A 13,117-nucleotide genomic window follows, 5' to 3' on the forward strand; every position below is an offset into this window, starting at 1 on the left:
CAAAGTTACAGATTTCTTTTTAAAAAAAATTCTTATGGATGGACTTCCTTGTGGAGACCATTTTCTCCATTCGTTACTTCCTTCAGTCGTGGGTCTCTCTTCTTTATAGAGAGAGGGAAATCTGCACAAGGTTCTTGGATTTTATTTTGGTGCCTTACCCCCCAAAAAGCTGGGCAAGGGTAACAAACTATCAACCTCCTTCCCAGCTTTGCCCTTGCTGCTTGAGATGGTTAATTCCTTCCTTTCTGAACTCCTTCCCCAGGAAAAGCAGCAAGTAAAATTATTCCTCCAAACTAAAAAGACAGAACAGAAAAAAAATAGATTAAAAATGTTGCAAACTGTCCATCCCCACCTGGTGAACCACAATTCTGCTCCTGAACTGTGCTGAGAGCAAACAGTGAAGAGCCAACATCCACCAATCATCATCATCATTTCTCCAGGCGCTTGATTTCTCTGGAAGGTTCTCAGACTCTGTCTCGGTGTTTTCTGCACTCCCTCTGCAGAATACAGGGATTCCTGTGCCTTATGTGGCCTCCAGGAGGGCTATTCCCCTGCTTCCCACATCACATGTTCCTTTAGAATTGCCATCAGACCCTCTTGGAGTCCTTCCTAGCTCCAGAATCTTTCTGAAGAACATAGATTCTGGGTGTTGAAGTCCTCTTTTTAATCTTTTGACTTCTCGTTAGCCTTTCTTCTCTTTTCATTCTTTCCTCAAAGCCTCCTCAATTTCTATTGCCGATCAACATCTTTTCTTTTTCTTTCCAACCTTTTGTCAATTCTCCATTTTCCAGGCTTGTCCCTGTCTCCAGCTAAGTAGTTTGCCATCCCTACAAACCTCTCACAGGGTGCTTCTGAGCTCTGTAACTTGTAGTAATGAGCTGCGAACCCAAGTGAGAAAGTAAAAATGTACGTGTAAATGTCCTCATCTGTTTAAAGAAGGAGGAGCTCTCATGTGCAGTAGAAGCTATCATAAAAAATAAGCTTTGATTTAAAGCTTCTGTGGGAAGAGGAAGGGTTAGACTTATCAGCTTTAGGGTGGTCTTCCCCTAATGTTGCTGTCTTCTTCCTCCATTTTTCTGATCTCGTTTGTGCTAGCCTTAAAACTCTGCACACTTTACCACTGCTAACTAGTGCTAAAGTGCATGCACTCATTCCTTAAAACATGGTAACACTGGCCTGTCCTCAAATGACATTTAATTTACTTGTAAATCCCGAGAAAAGTGACACTGCATCTACCCAGGGCCTGTAAATTAAATGCTACTAGTCGGTATGTAGCACTGATTGTGCCCCCACTTATGTAGGCCTTTAAAACATGTCTCAGGCCTGCCACTGCAGCCTGTGTCGGTCCAGTTTTAACATGCCATTTCAACCTGGCAAAATGAATCTTTGGCTAGGCACAAACTGATTTTTTAATACATATAAATCTTTCATCAGAGGGCAGGGTGCAGTATATTTAAAAAATAGGACATGTGGTGTTAAGTTTTACATGTCCTGGTAGGGAAAAACTCTTAAATTCATAACACCGGATCTGCCATATTACATTTGATAAGCGTAATGAAATGAGAAGAGAAAAGCAGTTCATGTTTGGTGTCTCCAGAATCACAATTTAAAGTACTAACTTATGGTTGTGATAATGCCACTTTTAGAAAGTTGGCATTTTCCTGCTTTAGCCACTTAGTGCCCGTAGACCAGAGATCTTCAAACTGGGCGGCTGGCACCCCTACGGGGCCTCAAGTGATCCCAGGGGGTGGGGGGTGGGGAGGCGCCAGACTCTGGCCAAAATAAATATCATACAGATAACAGGCCTTTGTTTTAAGCAGAAGCATGTTATTGTAGTTTTAAAAAGGTAACAGTACTTAACTGCAATGTTTAAATAGGTTTAGACATTGCCATCTTTATAAAAAATAATTGTGAAAAATTCTGGGGGGGGGGGGGGCAATGATTTTTATTTTTCAACTGGGGGGGCGATTAAAAAGTTCGGAGACCACTGCCATAGACTGTCACATGACTGCGTGTAGCTTAGCTGACAACTGGGCTTTGTGTATTCCTCCTAGACAGCCACACACAACATGAGCTTAGGTGTGCCTGGGTGGCCATCACTGGCAGGATGGGAGGAAGGAACTGGGAAGGCCCCAAATGCACCTGAATGGGCTGTGTCTTGCCTCCACAGAAAGCGCTGAATATCCCTATAGTTAGTCTGGAGCCAGGACAGGCCTGCAGCCATCTTGCCTAGGTGACAAGGATTGGACATTTATCTCTTGAACCCAGAGTGACTTCAAGGGCTAGTTGGTTGGCTTCCTGATCTGACACCTCAGGGACATAACAGGCTTCCAACAGCCGTGCCTCTGCACCTGTACTCCACAATCTGTGAGTCTACCATGCCGAGTGGCGGCACCTCAAGCCTAGACCCTTTAAAGTGGGCTTAAGGTGCTCTGTCAGCCTCTGTGGATCCAGCAGAACTGATGCATCTCCTCTGCTGAGAAGAACAATCTGAGCAGAAGCATCGCATCACATCTGCTGCATGGATTGTACCAATCGCAAACAATCCCATCACAGCTCTTTGGAACCGTCACACCAACCTGACTGCACAATGCATCCTCGGCGCAGGCTCTCTCACCCCTCATTGATGGCAACCTCAACGATGGACTCCGCATCGCAGCTCTTGGGAACTGACACACCATCCTCACTGTGTGTCGTATCCTTGATGTCAGACTTCGATATTGCAAGCCTCGTTGATGGGATTCTCGAAGATTACATAGGCCCACACATTGCAGCCTTGCCACATCTTGGAATCAAAGCATTGCTTCGGCTGCGCAACACATCTTTGATGTTGATCCATGCAACGCTCTGCAAACAAGGATTTAAATAAAGTACTTTGTTCTGCTGGCCTAACTCAGTCCCTGAAGCTGGCCCGCGCACTATCACGGTCGGCCTGAACTTGTGACTTTGCCCCAGTCCAATGTGACCAAATATTCACAGTTGATGCTTTGTGAGACTATTTTTCCTTAAATCTTTAAAACTGAACATCTTCGGTTTTTCTAACTTAGTGTTGGATCCTTTTTGCATGGCGTATTAATGTTTTTCCGTTTGAAATGTTGCACAAATACTTTACACATTGCCTCTAAGTTAAGTCTGACTTCTCTGTGCCAAGCTACCAGAACAGTTGAGCGCAGGTTAATTTGGTGTGTGCTTTATCCAGACAGAGACTGTAGTTGCTGCATGAGCAGTGTTCACAGCCCAGTCAACCAACAGCCCAAAGTCTCACAGGAGGGCTTTACAAAGAGTGCTCTTTCACTTGACATGCATTAGACATTCTGAGCTACAATGGTATTTAGAAGTGTGAATCTCTAAAAATTCTGCTACATTGGTCACCTAATAGTTCAAACAATGTGGTTGAATCATTGGTGAAAAACCAAAGCACTAGCAACCAGGAAGAAAGAACATAGAAATTGGGCGCTCACAATGAATCCACAAGGTAATAGATATACATAGCAGATAGGGCACGGTGCTCCTGGCAAGAGGATCTTCCCTAATCCTCTGAGGTTTCCGAAGAGACCGAACATAGATAAATTGGAAGTCAGGGCACTCATGAATCAAAAACAATTACATAGGATGTGTTTAGTGTCCATAAAATACTAATCGAGAATTTCGTTGTGAGACCGGAAATCGTGAAAACAGGAATCTTCAATTTATTCTTGAAAGATAGGTTACATCACAGTGATGGAAGAACAATCCTTAAGGTCAACACATCCGTGACCGTAGCATCCAAAAGGTAATAAAGTAATAAAACGCCAACACGTGTTTCGTCTTATGAGATATAAATCTCCAAGACTTCATCAGGGCTGAGCTAAAAATCGATATTTTATCAGTAATGGGACTCCTGAGCCATCCCAGGAATCTGAAACTCGTGGTACATTGGATAGATAGAAGTAGATTATAGTAGAAAAATCTATACCACCGAGAATCCTAATCAAAAACGAAATAGTAGAGAACGGGAGACCGCGTTCAGATGATTGCGCGGCGTCCCATAAGTGTCCGGACCATGTGTGAGCAAGCTTGAATCATTGGTGTCCATTAGTATGTTTACTGGGTGTCTTTTCAAACAAAGTTAGTTAACATTTTTACCTTGGATTTCCAGCCTAAAAATAAGAAAACATACACATCTATGAAAGAGCCAATGTAAGAGAACTATAGTGTAGCCAAAGGTCACAGAAGTCCTAATGTAGGTCCATGTAACTAGGGAAGTATCTGAAGGTGAACCCAAAGACTTTGGTTTTAAAAGAAGTTATGGAAAAAGCTGTTTTCATCCTGTACCACTTAATGCTAAGGCTAGATAATTTATTTGATCTAACACATTTTTGCTGTGTTAGAAAGAAAAGCCAGCAGTGTCTGCAATGGGTGAGATCGCTTTAGGAGGTGAGCTACAGGAGGCTATTGTGTGACTCCTTCTAAAGACCCTGAAATGCACCCACAATCAGAATTGACAAAACAACAATGTAATAGACAGAACAAAGTAGGAAAGGCACTTTAGTTGCAAAACCTGCAATTACAAGAGATGCATGATTGGTGCCCTACATTAGTGTGCAATTATAATATTTACCTTTTGAAAGTAGCCTCTCTTTAGTGTTTTATCACGGACTTGTCTGAAATATACATAACCATAGTAACAAGCTGGGTCTTTCTGCAAAACAAAAATGACATGGCCAAAGAATTTTAGGCACAAGGATGTATTATCATCAGTCACATTTCATCAATCACATTTTCCTTAAAACTAGTACAGGACAAGTTAACATGAATCATTTTGTTTGTAATTTGAACAACTTAAATTTGTTTCCTCTAAAGATTCTTAGGGTTCAAACAAAAAAAATGTCCCAACAAACCTAAATACAGCCTGACACGTTCAAGAGTTTTTTTATGTGTAAAGTTTCCCTTGCCACATTATATATACGGTTTCTGCATCACAATCTTGCTCAGGATCTCTGTCCATATGCAAATAATTTCTCAATCAAGTAAGGGGTCAACCTGTCTCTCTCAGAACATGGAATAAGTACAGCATATAGAGGGGACATGGTCCTGTCGGAAAACTTCTAAGTTACTTAGTGATTAAGAAAATGGAGTCCTAAATCTGGCATACGCCCACCAAATTCACTTATGTCACAGACATCAAATTATGAAACAGACATTTCAAAGAATAAATTATTTTATACAGGATATACTGCCTCACATTATTTCATTTCACTAAAATGGCAATATCACAAAACGAGGTGCTCAGAGCGCAAGGTGCTGTGAAAAAACAAAAATGTACTTCTGAATTGATGTACAATCTTAAGGCTCAATCTGATTCCTTTGTAGGGTCTGTCCACCCACAAATATGTTTAAGTTAGAACTAGTTACTGTTAGAAACTGGGTCTCTAATTTGCAGAAGCATGTGCCCTGTCCATGGTGGGGCCACAATCCCAGTCCAGTTAAGTCATAACGCAACCAAAATTATCCTGTGGCCACCCTCCTGTGGCTTGGCACAGAGTAGGCAGGCTTAACATAGAAGGCAATTTGTAAAGTATTTGTGCAATAACTCATACAGTAACGCAGTGAAAGCACCAAAAAAGTACTCCACACTAGTATAAAAAAAAATAGATAATATTTATCTGAATAAAATAAAACCAAAACGACAAAAATCCAATATGCACAAATCAAGATATCACTTTTTAAAAGTTTAGATGAATCTCAATGCTTACGAATCAATGGTTGTATCCTTTTAACATACAGTGCCTGGGATAAGTCAAAAATAATAACAGAGAGGGCCGCAGAGGAGGAGATGTGTCAAAAAGTAAAGCAATGCATCAGTTTTTCCAGCCCGTCGAAGGTGATAAGTAGTTTCTTTCTATGCAGCACGGTGGTTCGTCGATTTCTGAGCACGCTGCCTTGGTTCTTCACTGCGACGCAGGTATATGTTGACACCCAGGGACGACATGAGTAAAATCCAAAACCCTTTGAGAAGAGGCAAGAAGTGCTGTACCGATCTGGCAGGCTATGCGTAGTGTCGAATTCTGCAGCCATTGTGTCAGTTTCCCAGCGCTGTCGATTTTCTCCTTCAGATGAAGTCTTTGATGGTCCTTTGATGGGGCAAGCTCATTCCAAGGCCTTGGAGAGCACTTGTGGTGGAAGTCCTTCCAGCAGAGTCAGGGGCCAACAAGCAGGAGAGCAGTCCTTCCAGAAAAGCAGTCCAGATAAGTCCTTTGGGCAGCACGGCAGTCCCTCAGTCCAGAAGCGTCTGATTTTTTTGGGAGGGGGGGGGGAGCAGGGGGTGTGTATATATATATATATATATATATAAAAAAATATACATATACACACAAACGTTCCTCTGAAGTGGAGGAGAACTTCAGCGGTTTTGAAGTGCACCCGTTCCCCTTTCCTTTCAACCCAGCCCTGTCTGCCAGGAGATCTGTGGGGGTTATCAGTCCTTTGTGTGAGTTCAGGCCACTAGCCTTTGAAGTGCAAGTGAGAGCCCCTCCACCCTTCCTGCCCAGGAAGGGCCATGAGTATGGAGATGAATGCAGCTGCAGCCTAGTGTCGTGTTCATGGCTACCAGGGCATAATGCACAAGGGAAGTTGTCAAACAGACAGACCCGACGTGGTCTGGAGATAGGCTGTAAGGCACAGACAGCAGTACGTGCAGAGAAATGTTTACTTTCTAAAAGTGGCAGTTTTAAAATAGTAATGGTGAATCCAGCTTCACCAGTAAGCAGGACTTCTAACTACCATTCTAACCATACCAAACATGACAATGTCACTCCTCTCAGATCAGTAATTACCACTTAAACATAAGGGAATTTCCAATGCTCGCCTATGAGAGGAGTAGGCATCACAGTAGTGAAAAACTACTTTGCGTTTTTTCACTACCAGGACATGTAAAACTTGCAAGTACATGTTCTGCCTTTTACTTACATAGCACCCTACCCTATGGACTACGTATGGCCTACCTTAGGGGCGACATTTAATAAAAGGTGCGTTTAAGGCTTGCCAAGTAGTTTTAAATGCCAAGTCAAAGTGGAAGTAAAACTGCACACAGGCCTTGCAATGGCAGGCTTGAGAGATGGATAAGGGACTACTTGTGAGGGGGGCACAATCAGTGCTGCAGGCCCACGAGTAGCACTTAATTTATAGGCCCTGGGCACATATAGTGTACTCTACGATTAACTTATAAGTAAATTAAATATGCCAACTGGGTAGGAGCCAATGTTACCCTGTTTAGGGGAGAGAGCACAAGCACTTTAGCACTGGTTAGCAGGGGTAAAGTGCGCAGAGTCCTAATACCAGCAGAACCAATATCAGAAAAATTAAGGGAAGAAGGCAAAATGTTGGGGGAAGATCACCCTAAGGCTGTCAGGTCTAACAGTTACTATACGTGTTTGTTATTTTTCCAACGGCCAACATGTATGGTACAGGCCGTTTTCACTGTCGATGTTTCTACTTCTTTAGGTCAACACAACATTCGTTTTGTGTGGTTTTTTCCAGGATAACATAAAGGAGACACCCTAATCTTTTATGAAAAAGTGTGGGCTCAAGAAATCATTTCTGATGGGCTCCAAAATATTGCAGTCATAGATGATTCTGGTGATGCAGTTACAAATGGAATTTCTTTTGGGTCAGCTCCAAAACCTTTAGTAAATCTTCATTTCTGGTGATACATTCCTTCCTTGAAACAATATCATATCTGTGCCAAACAAATTCTGTGTTGCTGTCCATGTCAGCTTCAGAGGAGATCAGCAGTGGTTTTCAGCCACTACTTAACATGCACACACAATTCTGTCAAAACATACAGTTTTTTGTGATTTCTTGTGAGGTGTTAAAGCTGGGAAAGAGGCACATGGTGTGAATATGTTGCCATTTTACTGATGTCCTCAAAGACAAACCACTACTCTACAGTTTACACAACAAACAGAAATCAAACGTGGCACAACACTATAACTGTGCACAGGCAAATACCATTTTACTAGCTCCAGTAGTTACTAGAACACACACATGCCTTTTATTTCCTGGTCTCTCTGCATGCTTAAAGTTTGGTTAAAAATACTTGTTGGTCATCTCCACATATAAAACATATAAAATTACCAGAATCAAGGCCTTCCAGCAAGTCAATTACTAAAGCAGTTTCCACAGGAAATGCAAAGCAGCTACATTGAACAAGTGTCGGAGAAAACATTTTATTTGCTGTACCATTTCATGCTGCAACATTTACAGGCTAGATAATTTAATTGATCTAAGAATCCAATACTTTGCTTTTGCCTGTAGCAGGAAAGAAAAGTTAGCTCTCTCTGCTGCAGGTGGAAAAACAAGAGACCACTGTGGAAGGCGAGCGATAAGAGGCTATTGAGTGACTTCTCCTAGCGACCCTTGGGATTTGCTAGATGTGGGTTTGCCAAGGTGCCAGCTTAAGCTAGTGGGGAAGAGCACTACTACTTCAGAGGCCCCACTGCCCACGTGGAGGGCCTGTTGAGCATAAGGCTACTGACTTGGCATAGGAACAGAACAATATGAAGAAGTAGCTATCAGCAGCAGCAGACAAGAGCAAGTGCATGCAGATTTGGAAGGGGTGTTGAGCGAGGGTGGAAATAGCCAAATCTAGCAATTTAGTGAGCTAACTCTAAGCAGATATAGGCACACAGAGAAAGAAAAAAACCAGAAAGAAATGCAGACACTGTCAACTAGATAGGACACCGTGGTAAGATGGTAGCAACTAGAGGTCATTGAAGACCCAGTCTCTAAGGCAAACATGAAAATTAAGGTAAGTAAAACTGCAACACCAGCCTGCCAATGAAGGATTTAGTTACAGCAAGGATTTGGAGCAGCAACAATGGGATGAGGGAAGTGTAACATTCTAGAATGCGACGCATATCCTCATTCTAAATAGAATTTGCAAAGTATTTTCCAGTCTCCCATTATCAAATAAAGACGTTTCTGTTTATATTTGCAGCAATACCAACTGTTAGATTGCATAATGTATATACACTTTGTTAAAGAGCAACTGTGATAACAGAGAACAGGTGCTGCTGGGTTCATATGAATCTCTTACAAAGGAATACCTCAATAGGAACATTAAATACCTATCTAAGAAGTTGCTCGATACATTTTGAACAAAAATTTGTGTTGAGGCATGGAACTGTGTGCTGCATTGTGGTTCTCAAGAAAGGTTTTGTTTGCACTTGTGAGTTACTCAACACCATACACACAAATGTTATTCCCAAAGAAGTTCAAGAACTTAAATAGAAGCTTTACTCTATTGACAACTGAGAAGATATAAATAACAAATTTAGGAAAAACATTTGATTCAGAATCTGCAAAAAGCAGAGCAGGGAGAAGATACTAATGCATTTTGCAAAGCTCTATGTGAGATTTTGATACTATGAACGAGGATCAATACCAACGAGACAGGAAAGTGCATCAAACTAAATTCCAAAGTCTTGCCTTTATAGGGTACCCTATCCTGGTCTTTGTGTGGGACATGTCAGCACCTAGACACCCATGGATCAAGCTGCCGTAAAAATGTCATAACAAAGTAAGGAGCACACAGAGTGGGCAGTACGAAACGCAGTAAGACGATTAAGCTATTGGATAACTTTTAACATTTCATGTCCTTTAAGTCAAAGAGCTGGTGTAGAAAAGAACAAGGGTGGTATGTTTTGTGACATTTCAGAACCGTACATATAGACTTTTTAAGGATTTCTTGGCACTGAACATGCAAAAGTGAGACTGCATAAAACTAGTCGCAACATGCTGCATAAGTGTTAGAAACATGCCAGCACATTGAGAAAGATGCAAATATCTCAGACACAGCGGAAGCCATGGCTGTGAACCTAGGAGCTTAGTTTCCTCTGAACTTTGAGTCACCATAGCAGACACAGAAAAATGAGTTAGGGTGCTGTAGCATGCAGAAGGGTACATGCACTAGCATACCACAAAAGCATAAGTTACTTACCAGTTTCTCTAGTTCTCCAGTATTGGCATCTTTCATAGATTCACATGCTCTAGTCATTCCCCATTGATTAAGTGGGAGTCCCACTATACAATAGAAAAAGCAGTACCATTTAACCATAGCCCATAAGGGCTAAAATCATTCACTTCAGTAACTTATCCCCATCGTTACGTAATAAATACAAAACAGCCATCAGGGGCCTGCACCTTCAGAACACTCCACACAGAGGCTTCACTCCCTCAGATAGACTAGTGAGAAGAGTAATCATATCAGGATAAGGAAGCCTGTAAGAACAGGAGGGTGGTTCGCATATGAATCAATGAAAAATGCCAATACTGGAGAGCTACAGTTAAAGGTAAGTAACTTATTTTCTTCTCCAGGATTGGATCTTTCATAGATACAAATGCTTGAATCAGAATAGCTATCAGTTAAGACAAGGTACAATAATGAACATGCTGGAGTGGATGGTTAGATAATATAATAAACTTAAGACTCACCTTATTGGAAAAGGATGATGTAATACTGCTTGTCTCACCGCGGCATCCCTCTGCAATGTTGAATTCAGACAGCAGTGCAGTGTGAACGCTTGTCTGCTCTTCCAAGTACCTGCTCTACAAATGTCTAGCAGCAACACTCCAGCAAAAAAAAAAATAAGCAAGCAGTTGATATAGTGCTGCTCCTTGTAAAGTGTGTTTGTACCTCGGTCGAAAAAGGTTTTCCAACCTTCCGATGACAAAACTGGATATCAGCAGCAATCCAACCTGCAATACTTCGCTATGTTCTGCAGATTCAGAAAGAAAGTCTTTAGTTCGATAGGCTAGTAAGATGAAAGACTGTCAGCACATTTGGAATGAATCAGAGATCGGTTCTTAATATCAACTCTACTTTCTCTGAAATATCGAAAAGGTTCAACTGTGAATGCCTGAATTTCACTTACTCTCCTTGCAGATGTCAAGGCTAAAAAAAGTACCACTTATCATGAGAGAAATTTCAGATCAGCTTTGTGAATGGGTTCCAATTGAGCCTTCATCAACTACAAAAAAATATATATTAAGTTGGCAAGATTGAAGAAGCTGCTTTACTGGAGGAAAGGCTCAGAAAAGGCCTTTAAGTAACTCCTTTACCATAGAAATGCTGAACCAAATAATATCCTAACTATGAATATAGCTGCTAAATGCACTTTAATCCAAGTATGAGCCAGACCTGTTTTGGCTACATGGAGCAGATGAGAACGAAAATATTCAGGCAGAGCTGAAAGAGGATGAATCTGTGATTTGACACCACAAACAGACGCATTTCCATTTAAGTTGATAAGCTTTGTTAGAAGAATTTGTTCTGGCTCTAGCAAGAATTTCCTTATAGTTCTGTAGTATATTCAGTCCCGTAAAGTCAAGGAGTTCAGGAGCCATGCTGACAGTGGAATGATGCTGAATCCAGATTAAATATTTGGCTGTGGTTCATTGTCAATAAATCTGCAAAAGGGTTAAGGCAAATATGATGTTTCTCTGAAAGCGGGATCAGTTCCGTGAACCAATAATGTCTGAGCAATTTCGAGGTTATCAGAATTATTCTACATGGTTCTTGCTTCCTCTTATTTAGAAGCTTCAGGATTAATGGGATGAGGGAAAGGCATAAGCAAAGATCTATGACCATGTTATTGAAAAGGCACTCACCCACGATTCGAGTCATGGATCTCAACTTGAGTAAAATCTGCATTTTTGATTCCAATGAGTGACAAGCAGGTTGAGATTTGGTCTGCCCCAAAGAGCAAACATATATATCTAGGGCATCCTGGTTGTGCTCCCATTCGTGTCAGATGTTCTTGGTCTTCTGTTTAAGCATCTGCTAGAGCGTCTGGCCTTTAACTGCACCTGATGTTTCTGTGACCACTTCCAATCTGGGCTTCTTAAGACAGCACTTGAAATCATGTGCTTCCCTGTTTGTTGAGATAATACATGGTGCGGGTACTGTCTGTAGCATAAGCACTGATATGTACTGTCCGTACTTATCAGCATTGATGATCCTTTTATCATGGAAAGATAAGTCCTTATACCCAGAGGCACTGCCTTGAATTCCAACAGATTTATGTAAGGACTTATGGTGTGGAGCCCACTTTCATCTGATTTTTAAATTTTTTATGTGAGCACCTTTCCCTCTAAGCAGGCATCCGTTGTCACCACAAGACCGGCCATTTAAGGCAGGAAGCTTAATTATATGGAAAGGTTCTTGTCTTGAACCCTACAGTGGAGGGACTCCTTCATGGTAGCCATTGTTTGCGTAACTCCTCTGGTAGCGTTTACATTTCAAGCCAGCACAATGGCATCAGATGAATGCAGGATAACTTGATCCTCAGAAAGTACATGAAGAGGCAAACTAGAAACTGACTTTTTGGCATCAACTTCTCCAGTAAAAGCTTGAGCTGGTTCGTCTGTCCTTTGTTAGATATGCTGTGTACTCAATGGTGTCTAAAATGGTTCCCAAAAACAGAGTCAGACAGACAGTTGTTCCTTTGGCCACCTTCTGACCTGTAGGAGCTTTTAGCAACCAGTCGTCGAGTTATGGGAATAAAAGACAACCTTCCTCTCACATGAGCTGTCACTGGAGTTTTTTGTGAAAATGTAGGGGGCCTATTTGAGTCCAAATGGGAGGACTTTGAACTGCTAGTGAATGCCAGCTACTCTGAATCTTTAGAATTGTCTATGCGTTGGGTGAATGGGGATTTTAAAATAGGCATCCTGAAGTTTTAGAGTTGTCATGTAGTCTGCGTGATTTAGGAGCTGGAGGATGCATTGGAGAGTAAATATATGAAATGACTGTTTCACCTTCGCAGGGCCTCCATTCTCATGTCTTTTTCTTGATTAAAAAGAAGCAGGAATACAGCCCCATTCTTTTCTGATTATTGGATACTCTTTCTATTGCACATTTGCAGAGAACTGTAAATATTTACAATTGTAGTTCCTAGAGAAGATGTGGGGATGATCCTATTTAAGGTGTATGAGGGGGGCCTTCCGTGAATTCAAAATCATGACCATAAGAGATTAGGTCTAAAACCCATTATAGTCCATTGTTAATAACTTCTAACGCTTCAAATAGTTTGTTATTAAGCCACCAACTTCTAATGGAAATAGCTTGTGAGTAACT

At 41.5% G+C, this 13,117-nt stretch overlaps 1 protein-coding gene across 1 annotated transcript in view; it reads right to left on the minus strand.

The window, feature by feature from the left end:
- DENND6A (DENN domain containing 6A) overlaps positions 1 to 13,117 on the minus strand; it is a 292,813-nt gene that overhangs the window by 239,390 nt on the left and 40,306 nt on the right. The window contains exon 5 of the mRNA XM_069206473.1: positions 4,601 to 4,681. Coding sequence (XP_069062574.1) covers positions 4,601 to 4,681 — 81 coding nt within the window. The remainder of the gene's footprint in view (positions 1 to 4,600; positions 4,682 to 13,117) is intronic.

This window comes from Pleurodeles waltl, chromosome 9, assembly GCF_031143425.1.
Source record: "Pleurodeles waltl isolate 20211129_DDA chromosome 9, aPleWal1.hap1.20221129, whole genome shotgun sequence".
NCBI lineage: Eukaryota > Metazoa > Chordata > Amphibia > Caudata > Salamandridae > Pleurodeles > Pleurodeles waltl.